The 18,670-nt window shown below is 43.4% G+C and overlaps 1 protein-coding gene across 1 annotated transcript in view; it reads left to right on the top strand.

Moving 5' to 3' along the window:
* Positions 1-3,949: 3,949 nt before the first annotated feature.
* Positions 3,950-18,670, top strand: part of LOC131197803 (sodium channel protein type 5 subunit alpha-like) — a 77,882-nt gene continuing 63,161 nt past the window's right edge. The window contains exons 1-5 of the mRNA XM_058182310.1: positions 3,950-4,183; positions 7,398-7,516; positions 8,257-8,367; positions 9,395-9,523; positions 18,225-18,316. Of these exons, the coding sequence (XP_058038293.1) occupies positions 3,950-4,183; positions 7,398-7,516; positions 8,257-8,367; positions 9,395-9,523; positions 18,225-18,316 (685 nt within the window). The remainder of the gene's footprint in view (positions 4,184-7,397; positions 7,517-8,256; positions 8,368-9,394; positions 9,524-18,224; positions 18,317-18,670) is intronic.

Raw genomic sequence — 18,670 nt, 5'->3', positions numbered from 1 at the left:
ATAACAATATACACAAGCATAACACAAAAGATTATATAAAATATAAACATACATATGAGGAGAAACAAGGTAGTATAAGCATATATATATATATAGGGGAAGAAACAATAGGACAGGAACGGTAGGCACGTTTGTGCTCTTATGCGCGCCCCTTGGAGTCCTCTTAGGAATGGGGTGAGGTCAACTAGGAATGTGGTGAGGTCAACATTTGTGCAGCTTTCTGAGATTTGGTGTGTTCCTGTAGTGTTTCACTCTAACTACACAAACACACAAAATCTCACAAAGCTGACAGCTGTGTTGTGTTGTGTTGTGCAGTATGTGTGTAAAGTGTGAAAGTTGGTTTTTGGGCTTTTTGTGGCTGTGTGAGGTTCCTACTTGTTGCAGGGGCCATTTTGGGTGAAGTGCAGCTGCTTTTACATTGTGTGTGAGTCAGTTGTGTTGTGTTGTGTGTGTGTGTAAAGTATGAAAGTTGGTTTTTGGTACCTCTTATTGTTTTATATACTTTGTTTATTATTTTTATTATTTATTGTTATTGGCCATGCCCACCCAGTCACCTGACCACCAAGCCACGCCCACCAATTAAGCCACGGCCACAGAACCGGTAGGGAAAATTTTTAGATTTCATCCCTGAACTGGACCCTGCATTTACAATCATTACAACATACCCATGATCGTGCTTGGCAACTGGAAATTCTGGTCCCAGTTGTAGTTTTAAGTTGAGGACCAACAATGTCATGCTAAAACCCTTCAGATATTTCTTCTCTTTCAGTGCATGGACACCAACAGGGAATCCAGAGCATTTGTCCAGACGGCTGGATTATTAGGCATAATTTGGTCAGATCATCGCAGCTACTAACTGATGGGTGTCTGCAGTTTGGCAAAGGGAAGACTGGAGCAATTACAGTATTCCCTCGTTGCCTGATCTAAGAGTGATATCAAGCCATACATAATTCAAACCTAGCTTTTCAAATTACCCTGGTCCCAGCTTTCCATTAATCCTGAGCAATAAAAACAGCAGTAAATCTTGAACGAGGTTTATGGGTTGCATTTGGAAGAGAATACATTCAAGGCAGTTGTATTCTTCATTTGGAAAAAAAAAAAGAGTAGAAATACAATCCAAAGGAAACAAATTCTGCAGTTGAGAAAATAAATAGTTGCAACCCATTTCTTTTTTAGTAAAAGGCTATGTAGAGGCTAAGTTGCCGGGATGCGGTGGCTCAGGGGCTAGGATGTTGAGTTTGTCGATCGGCAGCTCAGCGGTTCGAATCCCTAGTGTTGCTGTGTAACGGGGTGAGCTCCCGTTACTTGTCCCAGCTTCTGCCAACCTAGCAGTTTCGAAAGCACGTAAAAATGCAAGTAGAAAAAATAGGGACCACCTTTGGTGGGAAGGGAACAGTGTTCTGTGCGCCTTTGGCGTTAAGTCATGCTGGCCACATGACCACGGAGATGTCTTTGGGCAGCGCTGGTTCTTCGGCTTTGAAACGGAGATGAGCACCGCCCCTTAGAGTCGGGAATGACTAGCACGTATGTGCGAGGGGAACCTCTACCTTTACCTTTTTAGAGGCTAAATTATCAGTCCTGCTGTGAGTAAGAATAACACTGTTGCATTTTGCATACATGTCAGATATTTATTTATTGATTATTTATTTATTTATTTACATTTATATCCCGCCCTTCTCCGAAGACTCAGGGCGGCTTATAGTGTGTAAGGCAATAGTCTCATTCTATTTGTATATTTATATACAAAATCAATTTATTGCCCCCCCAACAATCTGGGTCCTCATTTTACCTACCTTATAAAGGATGGAAGGCTGAGTCACCCTTGGGCCTGGTGGGACTCGAGCCTGCAGTAATTGCAAGCAGCTGTGTTTAATGTCTTACAGCCTGAGCCACCCACGGCCCAATATGCTGCCAAGCGTCCCCTAAATAACATATGTTATTCTATACAAGCTAAAATTGTGGGTCTGTGTGACTGCCTACATCCCACCAAAAAGGAAGTACATGCAATGGACTGACTTAGACCCAGAATGTTTTCAGTACTATGTTGAAGAGGTTGATGACTATCCAGCTGTCTGTCAGCTTTGGAAGCCATACTAGGCCGGAGGCTTCCGCGCTGCCACTTTCCCATGGATGGGAAAGTAGGAATGGGGAATTTGATAGAAGGGTCCATTAGACATAACAACATTCTTCCTGCCGGTCAAGGTCAGGCCAAGACTGCAGAAGGAGTGGTCGGAGTGAGGTTGGAGCATGTGATCGGCAGAGGGGTCAAAGGGGGGAAGTGATTTTTGGAATTTGTCTTACTGAGGAAAAGCCCTGATCCTCAGATACGGAGTTTATCCAGTTGTGCCAGTTTACCTATGCTAGTAAAAGAACTTTGAAAGATGTTTGCTTCGAAGTCTTTTCTGCAGGGGGGGGGGTTTCTGGAATGCTGACACTGACTGTTGTGACTCCAGCCCCCGAACCTGGCCCCATGCCTGAAAGTGACTCCGAGAGTGAGGAGGAAGGGCCGGCAAGGCTTACCTCGGGAGCACCGATTCCTTTGGCTAGGCTCCAGGAGCCAGAACCAGACCAGTCGGAGGACATAATGAGGCCGTCATCCCCTGATTCCTCCCTTCCCCAGGCTATGCCTTTACACCCAGCTGATAATAATAATCAAGCTTGGCTTGACCCGTACTTCAGAAGATTAGAGAGGCGGTGTCATCAAAGGGAAGGGTGGGGCAGGAGCCCCACCCCACAGGATATATAAGGAGCTTTGGGACTGCTCTCACTCCACTGAACCGTTTCAAAAAGAGCTGAAAGTCATGCTACATGAGTCATTTGTTTGAATTTTGGCAGGCAGCTGCGATTTCTCTGTCAGGACTGATAAGAGCTGTGAATCCACTGGCTGAAGGCCAGCTCGTGAGTCTGAAGTGGGGAAGGAGACAGAACACTGACATTTTGAGATAACAGAGTGAGACTTTATACCAAGCAATGCTATGTAGACTGGAAGGTTCAAATGAGAGTTGGATATGTCACGAGAAACTTCTGAGGAAGTGGACACCAATGAAATGTCACTGGAATGACATTGTTTTTCACCCTTATGATTGTTGTAGCATCGCTTTCTCCATGGTCATGTGGTCAAAATTCCGGCAACTGGCTCATATTTATGATGGATGCAGTGTCCCGGGGTCATGGGATCCCCTTTTGTGACCTTCTGACAAATAAAGTCAATGGGGAAGCCAGATTCACTTTGCAACTGCGTTACTCACTTAACAACTGTTGCAAGAAAGGTCATAAAATGGGACAACTGTCTCAACAGAAATTTTAGGCTCAATTGTGGTCGTAAGTCGAGGACTATCTGTCTTTCAAAAAATGGCATCTTTACTCCAGAACTTCCCGCTCCAGGTAATCAGAAATCAGAAACCATTCATTTAATGACCGTTCAAAGTTACAACAGCAATTTAAAAAGTGACTTATGACCAGTTCTCACACTTATGACTGTTAAAAGTACTGTATTTCTACAGTCCTCAGATTTCAGGTGCTTGGCAACTAGTTTCTTTTATGATGTTTGCGGCATCTCTGGAATTGTCACTTGCAACCTTCCTAGGGAGTTCATACAACCAAAGTCAATGGGGCAAGCCAGATTCGTTTAGGTATCACATGATTCACTTAACAACTGTAGAGATTCACTTAACAACCATGGCAAAAAGGCCATAAAATGGGGGCATGGCTGACTTAGTAGCTGTCTTGCTTAGCCCTGGAAAGTTTGGGCTGAATTGTGGTTTTAGGTCAAGGATTATCTGTCTTGTAGTCCTATTTCACTATGTATTTATGGTGTGGATTGGTTTCCTTATGTACTTTCTTACTCTTCTTCCTCATTATGTCAGTCAAAAAGCACGTGGCGTCTGAGTGGCTAATCTGCCCATATTTTCAGGTTATCATTCCGTCCCATAACAAGAACGATGCAAAGATGGCTACTGGGGGATTGCTGGGTGCAGAAAACTTTCGCCGATTCACACCTCAATCTTTGGCCGCCATCAAGAAACGTATCACGGCCAAGAAAGACTTGCCACCCGCTGAGAAGTTGCGGCCCCAGCTTGATCTTCAGGCTTGCCAGAAAGTCCCTGCCCTTTACGGAAACCCTCCTGTGGAACTTATTGCAGAACCCTTGGAAGATCTTGACCCCTACTATCATGATCACAAGGTATAGTAGCTTATTGTGAGTCAATGGTATCATTGGTGTGATAAGCAAAACAGACATATATTGTGATGAGCTTTTAGACAAAATGAGATTAGTTTTTTTTTAATGCCTTATAGGTGTTAAAATGTATAAATTTATTTATATGTAAATAAAGAATTTATTAATGAAATTCTTATCAAGTCAGCATCTATCCAAACTTTATTGATCTCAAAAAGTTAATCAGGGTCAATTTTCAAGAGATCTTGGATGGGAGACCACTAGGAAGGCTCAGACTGAACTGGGGCATCAGGAACGTTGCTACCCTTTTCTATGAGGAGTTTTTGGTGCTCTCTGAGCTTGGTCATTTTCCTGCAGACGTTCCATTACCAAGCTAAGCAACATCATCAATACTAGAAGGGACTGGTGTTTCCGGAAAGGAGGAGGAGAAGGAGGAGGAGGAGGAGAAGGAGGAGGAGGAGGAGGAGGAGGAGGAGGAGGAGGAGGAACAACTATGGAGTCCTTAAGTTTGGTTGTTTTCTTGCAGTCATTTCATTAACCAAACTAGGTGAAATCATTGGTGCTTTGGGTAATGAAACATCTGCAAGAAACAATCAGACACAGAGTGCACCAAGTTCCCCTCCCCCTCCTTTTTGCAAGCACCACTCCCGTCTAGGACTGATGATGTTACCTAGTTGGGTCATGAGACATCTGTAAGAAAGCCAAGCTCAGAGAGCACCTTCATTTCAACCCTGAGCTACAAATATTCTCCTTCATTGGAATCCCTTCTATACCATTCATAAATTTACATCTACAGAGTCACTAGGAATGAATTCAAAAACATGCTTTGTTACTTAAGTCAGGGATTCTCAGATTTTGGGTTGGGTCCCTCCAGGAGTCATCTGAAATTAGAAAGGGGAGGGGGGCACCGTTTTAATGCCAGTTCTCACAGAGAGAGCAAGAGGAACTAAGTCTGAGCTTTGTTCATCACTTTGCTTCTGCCAGACATTGATGGGCTGTTGGGGTTTCGGCAAAGTTTGAGGATTCAATTTAAAAGTTCAAGTCTACATACTAGAACTGCTCCAGTTGTATTGGTCTAGATTTCTAACCATCTGATTGCACAACTCTTCCAAGACCCCTGAATTCTGGATATTCCATCCCCTTCTTATGAGGCATGTTTGCATTCTATGTTCACTGAACGTGGTCACACACATCCCTTCTACATTTTAATTTCTTGGTCGTAACCTTTGCAATTGAAGGGCCGCGGTGTGGCTCAGGCTGTAAGAAGCTTGTTATTAAAACACAGCTGCCTGCAATTACTGCAGGTTCTAGTCCCACCAGGTCCAAGGTTGACTCAGCCTTCCATCCTTTATAAGGTAGGTAAAATGAGGACCCAGATTGTTGGGGGGGCAATAAGTTGACTTTGTAAATATACAAATAAAATGAGACTATTGCCTTACACACTGTAAGCCGCCCTGAGTCTTCGGAGAAGGGCGGGATATAAATGTAAACAAAACAAAAAAAATCTGCAAACCAAAAACTTCACACCCATGTGCCTAACTTTCCCTTTGGGAATACGGGTTAGTCCTTAACTTATGGCCATTTGTTTCACGACTGGTTGAAGTTACGATGCTTCTGAAGGAAGTGACTTAAAATCAATCATCTCTAGAGATTCTCAATCATCCAGGTTGTGGTTGTCCCAAAGGCGCTTCTCCAAAAGGCAACTAGACTTTCTTGTTTTTCCCCCTTGAAAAGGTTTGTTTTATTATCATATGTGGTGGACATGCCCAGAAGCTAAAAACTATTGGATCAAAATAAAAACATGGTTAGAAGAAATGACACAACAACATATTGATTTAAAACCGGAGCTGTCCCTATTGGGTATCCTCCCAGAGAAAATTTAGTAAAGAAAACATTTACTTGATTATACATATAATAACAGTGGCAAGGATTGTTTTTGCTCAAAATTGGAAAGCAGAGAAAATATCTCTGGAAGGGAAAGTTATTAAAAAAAAATTAGACTGTGCAGAAATGAATAGATTAACTTTGATGATTAAAGAAAGAGAGGATTCAGAATATTTTATAAGATATGGGATCAATTTTACCATTGGTTAGAAAAAAGATATAGATAAGCAAACTAATAGTTATGTAAGAGAATGATATAATTAGAATATTGTACTTGTGAAAAAAATTGTAACAGATTAAATGAAAATGATGATAGAAGAAACAATGAAAGATGAAGTCAAGGAGAAAACACCGAGATGTCACATGGAAAAAATGACTGATGTACTAAATGTTTGTTTGTAAATAAAATAATAATAAAAAAAAAAATTTGCTTCTCATCCAAGAAGCTGAAGAACTGAAGAAGCTTCTTGGATGAGAAGCAAAATGTCTTCAAGAAAAAATAAATCAAGAAAGCCCAGTTGACTGTTGGAAAAGCGCCTTTGGGACAACAAGTCTCCAATCTGATTATTGACTGTTGCAACATCTCCATGGTCAAGTGATCAAAATTTGGGGGCTTGGAAACCTGCATGTATTTAGAATGGTCACAGAATCCTAGAGTCACATGATCAGTTTTCATCTTGCTTCTGACTGGCAATGGGAGAATCTGGATTTGCTTAATGTGGTGATTTGCTTAACAACGGCAGCAAAAGAAGTCATAAAATCAGGCACAGCTGACTTAATGATTGCATCATTTCGCAAAGGAAATTCTGGTCCCCACTGTGGTCATAATCAAGGACTACCTGTAAGTGGTGCTATTTTCTCTGCCAAAGAGCACAGACTTTATAAAATGACTTGCAGGTAATCCTCAATTTACAAAAGTTCATTCAGTGACCATTCAAAGTTACAACGGCACTGAAAAAAGTGACTTATGACTGTTTTTCACTCTTACAACTGTTGAAGCAAATTCAGAGGCTTGGCAACTGGTTCGTATTTAAGACCGCTGCTGTGTCCCAAGGTCAAATAAACCAACTTTTGTGACCTTCTGCCAAGCGAAGTGAATGGAGAAGCCAGATTTATTTAACAATCAGGTTACTAACTTATCAACTACAGAGTTTCACTTAACAACTGTGGCAAGAAAGTTCATAAAATGGGGGCAAAACTCACTTAACCAATGTCTCACTTAACAGCAGAAATTTTGGGCTCAATTGCGGTCGTAAATCAAGGACTGCCTCTTCTTGGGAAGCAACCAGGTTTCATGAGGCTCTTTCCAATTAATGTCTTCCTTTTTCTTCCGCAGACATTTATGGTCTTGAACAAAGGAAAAACGATCTTTAGATTTACTGCCACACGCGCTTTATACATCTTCAGTCCTTTCCACCGAATCAGGCGGATGACAATTAAAGTTTTAATTCACTCATATCCTTTACGTAATTGCTTCCTCCCCATCCCACCTCTGTTTTCATTCTGGCTTTTTTTTTTTTTTTGATGAGAAAGTCCAGAGCTGGCTGGGCTTCAGATCCTTTAGCAACGGGTTTGCTCCCCTGTTGCTGGGTGGGTGTGGCCATAGTGGGTGTGGCTCAGTCGGCACCATGGTGGAGGGTAGGCATTTTTCACCCTCCCCAGGCTCCGGAGGCTTTTCTTGAGCTTCCTGGAGGGCAAAAACAGCTTCCCCCGGAGTCCGGAGGCCCTCTGGAGGCTGGAAACAGGCCCATTTCCGGACTTCCGGAATCTCCAGTAGGCCCATTTTTTGCTTTCCCAGACCCACCGTGTGATGAACGGGCCGCGTGGAGACTCCTGGGAGGGGTGGGGCAGGGTGGGTTGGGCCAGCCAGGGGTGCCATTTGGGGGTTTGCTGAACCCTGGTGATCCTTGGCTAGAGGATCTGGCCTGAATCCTACTGAACCCACAGGAGCCCACCCCAAAGAAAGTCCCCATATTCCCCAGGAGAATTGCAAGAAAATACTTAATGTTCAGAAATTAAATAATTTCTCCTCGAGCTAGTTCAGAGTCATTTATTTGCATCTCATTTAAATAAGCCAGGAATCAGGATCATCCCCAAGAGCAACAATTTTATGTGGATAATATTTGTAGGCTATGGACAGTGAGGACTAGTGTCATGTTCTCAAAACATCATTTTCCTAAACTCCTATAATTCACATTGTTTACTTGGTTTATCATGCTCACTATTTTAACTAACTGCGTGTTCATGGCTCTTTCGGATTCATCACAGACAAACAGCAAAGAGAACTCTTCAAGCAAATACGTTGAGTAAGTAGTTTTAGCAATATTATTGCACTTTCATTCTAATCCATTATTGCATTAAAAAATGGTGAAAGAGGTAAAGGAGTCCCTGCAGATTTGATTCCACTAGTTGTTGCAGACTCTAGCGGGCGCTGCTCATCTCCGTTTCAAGGCCATTAATCCAGCGCTGTCTGAAGACATTTCCAAGATCACATGGCCAGCATGACATCATGGAACGTTGGTACCTTCACACTAAAGTGGTACCTATTTATCTACTCACATTTGCATGTTTTCTAACTGTTAAAGTTGGTAGGAGCTGGGAGCTCACCCCATTGCGTATTGCTTGGGTCTTTGAACCCAGGCTGTCAGCTTTCCAGCTGACAAGCCCAGCATCTTATTTATCTTATCAAAATATTCAGTTTGCCTAAGTATTTATTTGCCTACAGTAAAATTACACCTTCCAAATCTACAGGCACACCAAGCAATATTGGCAAACCAACACCTGCATTTCTCAGAAATTGTGTTGTGATTTCAAAATAATAAACCAAAGACATTACAGGTGGTCCTTGATTTACGTCCAATGATCACTTAGTGACCATTCAAAGTTACAGCTGACCCCCCCACAAAGGTATTTATGACCTAGTTCCAAAGTTCCAAAAGGCATCCTACCCCCTATAGCCATGGGCATTTGGCAAATCAGCTGTCAACTCGCGAAGCTTTCCTGACCTGCTCCCGAGTTGCCATAACAGGGGGATGGGGAATCGAGCCTCACAGCTGCATAGAGGAATTTGCATCTCAGTCAAAACAAAACACATCCTAGACAGCCAAAGTCAAGGCCATCTCCACAGAAACCAGTAATGGCTGGAGGGAGTGACTTCTATGACCTGTGAAATTGCTTCGTTGGGGAATGTGACTGATGACACACCTTGGAGGGAGGGGGAAACAGGGTCAGAGGCAAGGCATGAATTGAGTAAAATCAGAGTTGGTTTCACTTAGTCCGTGGCAACATGATGGTCCTAATAAACAGGTGTTGACCTGTTTTTCCACTACTCAGGTATACTTTCACTGGAATTTATACTTTTGAATGTCTGATCAAGATTCTGGCAAGAGGGTTCTGCTTGAATGAGTTCACTTTCCTCCGGGACCCATGGAACTGGCTGGATTTCAGCGTCATCGTGATGGCGTAAGTGCTACCTTTTTCCTTTGACCAACCTATAATTAAGGAGCAAGTGGGCCTCCTTAGTTTTTTCCTCAAGAATTGACAGTATTTATTTATTTATTGTTCGTTTGTTCCATGGCCCTTCCTTATTCTTCCAGCCCAGATAAACCAGAAAAACCTCTTCTGCATAAAAAAACTCAGAAGCCATTGTTTTTCAGTGTTCTTTACTAGCATGAGGAAACTGGCACACGATGAGTGAAATTCCAAAACTGAATTTCCGGATTCTTTTCCCAGATATACAAACCCCAAGAGTCCCACCCCCCTGACCCCTTTGATGGTCACATGGTCCCATGTTCTCCCAGTTCATTCGAATATCTTCTTGCCACTCCTCCTGCAGATGTGAACACCATCCAACCTTGACCGCTTGAAAAATGTTACCATACCCCTCGACCCCCCTTCTTCCCCTCAGGGGAAAAATGTGGCAGCGTCTGGAACCCTAAAGTCTAGTATGGTTTCCAGGCCTGACAGATATCTGAGCAGCTTATATTCCCTTCCTATATTATAAAGATGCAAAAATGGCAGAATAAAATAGAGAAAAAAGTATAAAATAAAGTACTGATGATCTTGGTATTCAACAACTTTGAGACGCACAGAATTTGGTACTCCATGCATTTTGTCCTAGTACTCATGGTTTGTTTGGTACTCAATGCACAAGCTACAACTTGTTGGTGACTTGTTGGGAAAAATTCATTTGGTACTCGCTGTTTTTTAATACTCATTACGTCTCCCGGAACCAATTAATGATGAGTAATGAGGTACCACTATCGGTATAATAACAATGTTACTGAAAAAATATTATAACCATAAAATTAACAATATGGTTGGTCAAACAATTAGCCAGGAAAACTCTTAATGCTGCATATAGTGCTTTTTTTTATTGAAAAAGTTTTTACAAATTTTTTTTACCCCCCTTTCCCCCCCTCCCCCCTCCATCCCCTCCCCCTCCCTCCAAAATCACCCTCTTTCCTCCCCCTCCCGACTTTCCAGAACAAACACAAGATATAGTTCAGAAAAAAACAATCATTCACTAAATTTTCCCTAACACAAATTATAATCCTCCCCTTCTTCTCAAATCCTAACTTCCCCCATACAAATCAAAGATAAATACATCCTAATCATTCAAAAGCAATCTGATATCTCTTAATCTGATATCTACTTTGCATATATTCAATCCATTTTTTTCCATTCAGTTAGATATTTTTCTTGTGTAGTGTCTTTCAAAAAGCCTGAGATTTTAGCCATCTCGGCCAAATTAGCAACTTTCAATATCCATGAATGCTGCATATAGTGCTTTTAATACTGTGTAAAGAAGTATTGAGTTAAATCTATCACTTTGTCCCCAAGTTGTCAGCTGATCAGAGGAAATATTGCTCGGTGCAGTTATAATAACAAAGTGTTATTAAGTGCTTTGCATGAATGTTAGTAGGGGGGGATGGAGCTTATACCGGTAGTCCTAGCACGGTTGTTGAAAAGCAGATTCCAAGAGACTGACCTGAAAAATTAATGAATTTTTGTGCTCTGAACCTTCATCAAACATATAAATCTTCTTGGCTGAAGAAAAAAAAACAAACAAGAGGTGAATGACTTGTAGTATCAATCTTTCTACTGACATTGCAAACAATATTGTAAAAATTGAAGTTAATAGTTAAATAGATAAATAGATGTGTCTCTGTGTGTCTGTGTGTATATAATGTGTGTGTGTGTGTATACACACACACACATGCACACCTACACCTACAGTACACAAATGTATACATATACATACATACTCATTTTGCAGAGTTAGGTAGAATTTTTCATAATGCATGAGGCGGTTTATCAGTTAGGAAGGGGAATGAAGAAATACAGGTCATCCTTGATTTATGATCACAGTTGGCACCATAATTTCAACTGCTGAGCAACACAGTTGTCAAGTGAATTGCCCCCAGTTTTATGGTCTTTTCCTCCCATAGTTATTAAGCAAATCACTGCAATACGTAAGTGAATCAAACAGTCATTAAGTAAATCCGGCCTCTTTCATTGACTTTGCTTGTGGGAAGTCCGCTGATGATCACGTGACCCCGGGACACTGCAACCATCATAAGTATACAGGCCAGTTGCCAAGTGCCCAAATTTGGATCACCTGACTATGAGGATGCTGCAACAATCAAGTGACCTTTTTCAGTTTTGTTGTAACTTCAAAGAGTCACTAAACAAATACGTAGTTGTAAGTTGAGGACTATCTATAGTTTCTTTGGAACCCAAGCTGACCAATCTGCAAATATGGTTCCATGTATTATCTACTTCTGGCTGGAAAATAAATAAATAAACAAACAAATAAACAAACAAATAAATAAATAAAGACTACTTCAGCTTCAATCGCAATCATACAAGAGCAAACAATAGATTCAAACTTAATGTTAACCGCTTCACTCTTGATTGCAGAAAATATGATTTTTGTAACAGAGTTATTAATGCTTGGAACATACTGCCTAACTCTGTGGTCTCTTCCCAAAATCCCAAAAGTTTTAACCGAAAACTGTCTACTATTGACCTCACCCCATTCCTAAGAGGACTATAAGGGGCATGCATAAGAGCACAAAAGTGCCTACCGTTCCTGTCCTAATGTTTCCTTTCATTATATAAAATTAATACAATTACTACATACTTTTGCTCATATATATGCTTATATAATATTTTGCTGATTTATGTTGATGCTTGTGTATACTATTGTGACAAACTAAAATAAAATAAAATAAAAATTCTGGGAGTTGAAGTCCACCCATCTTTAAGTGACCAAAATTGGCAATTTCCCAAGTTTTCAAGAGCCTGTTAGCCTGGCTACTAAGACACCCCCCTCCCCACGCACGCACTATGGAAATGTTCCCAAGCCTGAATTTTCATGTCAAGGGAGAAAAACGGATCAATATTTTGAATTTTCTGACAAGAAGCGTCACTTTTTTAAGCCCATAAATCCCCCTGAAAGGAAATCAGAGAGGCAATTACAGGCCTCATGAGGCCGTTCCTATGTCTTATTGTACAGAGAATAATCCTGTTTGAAATACAGGGAGGAATGCTGCCAAGATTCAGAAGTAGGGAGACCACGTGTGTGTGTGTGTGTGTGTGTGTGTGTGTGTGTGTGTGTGTGTGTGTGTGTGTGTGTGATGACTCCTGTGGAAGCTTCCCCAGATACCTCTCAAGATTTCAATTTGGAGGAGGATGAACCAGTCCCGGGCAGTTCTGGAGGGGAAATTGATCAAACGGCTGGCTGAGAGGATTTTGTCTGAACCACTGTCAGCTTTGGAAGCCATAATAGGCTGGAGGCTTCCGTGCTGCCACTTTTCCATGGGTGGGAAAGTAGGAGCGGGGAATTTGATAGAAGGGGCTATTAGACATAACAACATTCTTCCTGCCGGTCAAGGTCAGGCCGAGCCTGCATCTGGCGAAGGAGTGGCCGGAGTGAGGTCTCGAGATGGGACGGTTGGCGATTGGAGCACGTGATCGGCAGAGGGATCAAGAGGGTGGGGATTTTGGAGTTTGTCTTGCTGAGGAAAAACCCGGATCCCCAGATTCGGAGTTTCACCAGTTGTGCAAGTTTACCTATGCTAGTAAAAGAACTTTGGAAGATGTTTGCTTCGGAGTCTTTTCTGCAGGAGGGGTTTTTTCTGGAACTCTGACATCTGCAACAGAAGAGCCCTGAGGCTTCAGATGGGGAAAGCAGACTGTTGTAGCTGGTTAGTGACGAGAAAGAGGTACTGCCTTCTGCATCTGATCTGAGAACACATAGCACTAGCGTTTAACACTTAGACTTATATACCACTTCATAGTGCTTTATAGCCCTGTCTAAGCAGTTTACAGAGTCAGCCTATTGTCCCCAACAATCTGGGTCCTCATTTTACTGATCCCAGAAGGATGGAAGGCTGCAGTACTGCTTTCTAACAGGGGTGAAATGCTACTAGTTTGCTCCAGTTCGGACAAATCGGTAGTGATAAAAACTACCGGTTCGGGCGAACCGGTAGTTAAAAAAATGCTTTAAAAAGTGAAAAAAAGGTTCCAATGATCACAGCTGTGCCGTGTGATCATCAGAACCTTTTTTAAAAAAAACCTTTTTAAAGCATTTTTTTACTACCAGTTCGGGCGAATAGGTAGTAAAAAAAATGCTTTAAAAAAGTAGAAAAGTTTGTGACAATCACGCGGCACAGCTGATTGACAATCAGCTCTGCTGCACAATTGTCGGAACCTTTTTTATATTTTTTTAAAGCATTTTTTTTACTACTGGTTTGGGCAAATAGGTTCTGATGATTGCACGGCACAGCTGTGATTGTTGGAATCTTTTTTTAAAAACTTTTTAAAGCATTTTTTTTACTACCTATTCACCCAAACTGGCCCACCCAGTCACATGACACCCCCACCAAGCCACGCCCACAGAACCGGTTGCAAAACAATTTGCATTTTTCCATTGCTTTCTGACTCCTGCACCACCAAGTAGGGCAGAGAAAAGGCAGAAGCAGCGAAGGTCATCCCGAATACTTGTGAGGAGGCAGCCTTTTGATGGGCTGCACCAGAAGCTGGCTATTTAGCACAGCAGTCAGATGGAGACGATGTGTTCATTTCCTAGCTACTTTTTTCTCAATCGTTGGGATTCCTGCCTTGTTTTGGATTGACACTGTGCCTTGACTTTGAGTCAAAGGCTTGTGAACTCTAGACTTTTCTTGCCTCTTGTGTGGTGGATTTAATTTTGCCCGGTGAATTTATCTTGTTTGGGAAGCTTTCAAGTGTCTTGTGGATTCCTGGGCCATTGCCCTGTGGATTAGCATTCACCTGCTTTTGGCTGGACTTAATTGGGACAGTTCTGGGTTTTTAGTGAAGGGAATTGCTGGGAAATATTAATAAACCCACTAAACTGCCATTACATAATCATTACGAGAGTGATTACAATCAGGTGATCAAAGCCTTCCCCCCCTTTTTAATATGCATCATGATACATAGAAAAAGGGGCAGGGTTTTGTTTGCATGGGTGGGACCAGTGGTGGGATTCAGCCGGTTCGGGCTGGTTCAAGTGAACCGGTAGTTAAATTGCTGGCTGGCCCCACCCCTCCCCTCTCCACTCCCTTTTTGGCTCCCAGGTAAATGCAGGGAGGATTACTAGGCCCAAAATTGGGTGCGGGGTGGGGGGTGGCATGGCATGGTGTGCCCAGTTGTTGTCCGTTTTCACTCCCAGGAAGCTACCGGAAGGCCTCCTAGGGCCAAACTGGGGCAACTGGAGGCAGTGTGCCCCCCGTGGCCTGTTTTAACTCCTAGGAGGCTTCAGGGAGGCCTACTAGACCCAAAATGGAGTGCAGGGGGGTGCAGTGCGCCTCCCTCCCCTGTGGCCTATTTTTGCTCCCAGGAAGGTGCAGGAAGCCGAGTGCTGCTGGTCACCATGGCCACGCCCACCATGGCCACACCCACCATGGCTACGCCCACCCACTGGTCATTAGGACAGAGAACTGGTTGTTTATTTTATTTATTTTATTTATAATTTAATTTCTATACCGCCCTTCTCCCGAAGGACTCAGGGCGGTTTACAGCCATATTAAAAACACAGAAAACACAGAATACAAACAACAAATTTAAAAACAGAATTAAAACGGCCTCTGACCCGGCGCAGATCTCGTCCGGCCCCTTGGTTCTCCGAGGGGCTGAGGGAGATGAAACGCCGGAGAAGACGCCTAGAGAGCACCTGGAGGTCCAGTCGTTCCGAAGCTGATCGGACACTAGTTAGGTCCTATTCTAGGACCTACCTAGTGGCAATGAGGAAGGCGAGGCATTCCTACACCTCCACCCTCATTGCGTCGGCAGATAACCGCCCGACCGCCCTGTTTCGGGTGACCCGCTCCCTCCTTCATCAGGAGGTGCGGGATGACCCTTTGCAGGGACGTGCCGAGGAGTTTAGTGGTTATCTATACGATAAAATCGCTCAGCTCCGGGATGGTCTGGACCGAATTGGGATGATCCAAGTGAGGGAGAGGAGGCACGCCTTGTTGAGTCTGTTTGGGATGAGTTTGACTCTGTGGCTCCCGAGGACGTGGACAGGTTGTTGGGGAGGCTTCACGCCACTACATGTTTACTGGACCCGTGTCCTTCCTGGCTGGTATTGGCCACTCAGGAGGTGACACGAGGCTGGCTCCAGAGGATTATTAACGCTTCTTTGTTGGAAGGGGTTTTCCCTGCCGCCTTGAAGGAGGCGGTGGTGAGACCCCTCCTCAAGAAGCCCTCTTTGGATCCAGCTATTTTGGGTAATTACCGTCCAGTCTCCAACCATCGCTTTGTTGCGAAGGTTGTAGAGAGTGCTGTGGCACGACAGCTACCCCAATACCTGGATGAAGCCGTCTATCTAGACCCGTTCCAGTCCGGCTTCCGACCTGGATACAGCACGGAGACAGCTTTGGTCGCATTGGTGGATGATCTCTGGAGGGCCAGGGACAGGGGTTATTCCTCTGCCCTGGTCCTATTAGACCTCTCAGCGGTTTTTGATACCATCGACCATGGTATCTTGCTGCGCCGGTTGGGGGGATTGGGAGTGGGAGGCACCGTGTATCGGTGGTTCTCCTCCTATCTCTCCGACCGGTCGCAGACGGTGTTGACAGGGGGGCAGAGGTCGACCACGAGGTGCCTCACTTGTGGGGTGCTGCAGGGGTCGATCCTCTCGCCCCTTCTGTTCAACATCTATATGAAGCTGTTGGGTGAGATCATCAGTGGCTTCGGGGTGAGATACCAGCAGTACGCTGATGACACCCAGCTGTACTTTTCCACCCCGGGCCACCCCAATGAAGTTGTCGAAGTGCTGTCCCGGTGTTTGGAAGCCGTACGGGTCTGGATGGGGAGAAACAGGCTCAAGCTTAATCCCTCCAAGACGGAGTGGCTGTGGATGCCGGCATCCCGATTCAGTCAGCTGCAGCCGGGATGCCTTGTGCACAGTCACTCATGCGCTCGTTACCTCTCGCTTGGATTATTGTAATGCTCTCTACATGGGGCTCCCCTTGAAGTGCACTCGGAGGCTTCAGTTAGTCCAGAATGCAGCTGCGCGGGTGATAGAGGGAGCTACGCGTAGCTCCCACGTAACATCGCTCCTGCGCAGACTGCACTGGCTACCTGTGGCCTTTCGAGTGCACTTTAAGGTTTTGGTTACGACCTTTAAAGCGCTCCATGGCTTAGGGCCTGGGTACTTACGGGACCGCCTGCTGTTACCACATGCCTCCCACCGACCCGTACGCTCTCACAGAGAGGGACTTCTCAGGGTGCCGTCCGCCAAGCAATGTCGGCTGGCGGCCCCCAGGGGAAGGTCCTTCTCTGTGGGGGCTCCCACACTCTGGAACGAGCTTCCCCCGGGTTTACGCCAAATACCTGACCTTTGGACCTTTCGCCGTGAACTGAAGACACATCTTTTCACTCGCGCGGGGCTGGCTTAAGTTTTATCGATTTTAAATTTCTTATTACTAATTTTAAATGGGGTTTTAGTTTTTTATATATTTTAAAGTTTTTAGGCTAATTATAATAAGTTTTTTAACTTGCATTTTAAATTGTATATTGTATTGTCTGTTTTTTACTTTTGCCTGTACACCGCCCTGAGTCCTTTGGGAGAAGGGCGGTATAAAAATCAAATAAATAATAATAATAATAATAATATTTAATAGGCCAAATCAACTAAAACAGTCATAGACCAACATAAAACCCATTTAAAATTTCGATTTAAAATTTCACTTAGGCCAGTCCCGCACGATGGAATAATAAGGTCTTAAGTTCACGTTTGAAGGTCCGGAAGTCGGGGAGTTAAATTATTTGAATCCTACCACTGGTTGTGACTGTCATTTTGATGTTCTTGAACCTTCTCCTGTGGGTACGTCTGAGAAAGATGCTTGAAGTTCTCCGTGAGCAGTTAATCCCCCAGATGTCAGACTTCCCACTGGTGTCTAAATTTTTTGCATTAATTTGCATATTTTGGTTTTGCATTTATTTTGCAATTATTTATTTTGCAAAAATACCAGTCCAGAATGCTTCAATAACCATTTTTGCCACCTAAAGTAACCTCATGGCGAGATAGGCAGCAAGTGCATTTAATAATAATTGCAATAGGCAGCTTTACACGGAACAGCTTACATCCTACAACGATACCTTTAATATTATTAAATGGCAGCATCTGGTTATCCCAGATCTTTGGGAAGAACTCAACAGGTTGCCAAATCCAGTCTGAGCATCTGGCATTATGTGTGACAGACCATCATCTTCATATAACAACCACATAACGCCTTGCGGGGTGGAGTCTGGGTAACTGAATGGAGCTAGCAGAGTGTTTTAATGGCCGGATGCCTTTCCTGTCACCAATGCAGAGTTTTTGTCCAGCAGATATATTCTCATTGTGCCTAGAGAGAGAAAAATATCTGCCTCTACCGAGGACTGAACTCACAGCCTCCTGATTGTGGGGTGAGAGATCCACCTCTAGGCCACCGCACCACTTCTATGTGTGACAGACCATAATAATAATAATTTTGTTGCTAAGACTAGGCTGAGGTTGGATCTGCTCAATTCCTGATAGAAGTTTCTTCCCTCTGATTGGTGATGTTTAATGGGAGTTTAAACAAAGCTAGATTCATTCCCCTCTAGAATGGGCCCTAATACTGACATTTGCCATATGTTGATTTTACAGATATATAGGAGAGTTTATTGAATTGGGAAATGTCTCTGTTCTTCGGATGTTCCGAGTGTTAAGAGCTTTGAAAACAATTTCCATTGTCCCAGGTATGAAATTTTTTGGAATAATTTCTCATGGTGATAAGAATAACACAATGATAGAGTTGGGAGGGACCTTGGAGGTCTTCTAGTCCAACCCCCCCTCCCGCTCAAGCATTATACACTATACCATTTCAGAAAAATGGTTAGGCAATCTCTTCATAAAAACCTCCAGTGTTGGAGCACTCACAATGTCTGAAGATAATTAATTGCTCTCATGGTCAGGAAATTTCTTCTTAATTCTAGGTGGGTTCTCTCCTTGATTGGTTTCCATCCATTGCTTCTTGTCCTGCCTTCAGCTGCTTTGGAGAAGAGGTTGACCCCCTCTTCTTTGCGGCAGCCCCTGAGATATTGGAAGATTGC

This window comes from Ahaetulla prasina, chromosome 4 (assembly GCF_028640845.1).
Source record: "Ahaetulla prasina isolate Xishuangbanna chromosome 4, ASM2864084v1, whole genome shotgun sequence".
In the NCBI taxonomy this organism is placed as follows: Eukaryota; Metazoa; Chordata; class Lepidosauria; order Squamata; family Colubridae; genus Ahaetulla; species Ahaetulla prasina.
Note: the sequence above shows the minus strand (reverse complement) of the source record. Positions and strands in the feature narration are given on the sequence as shown.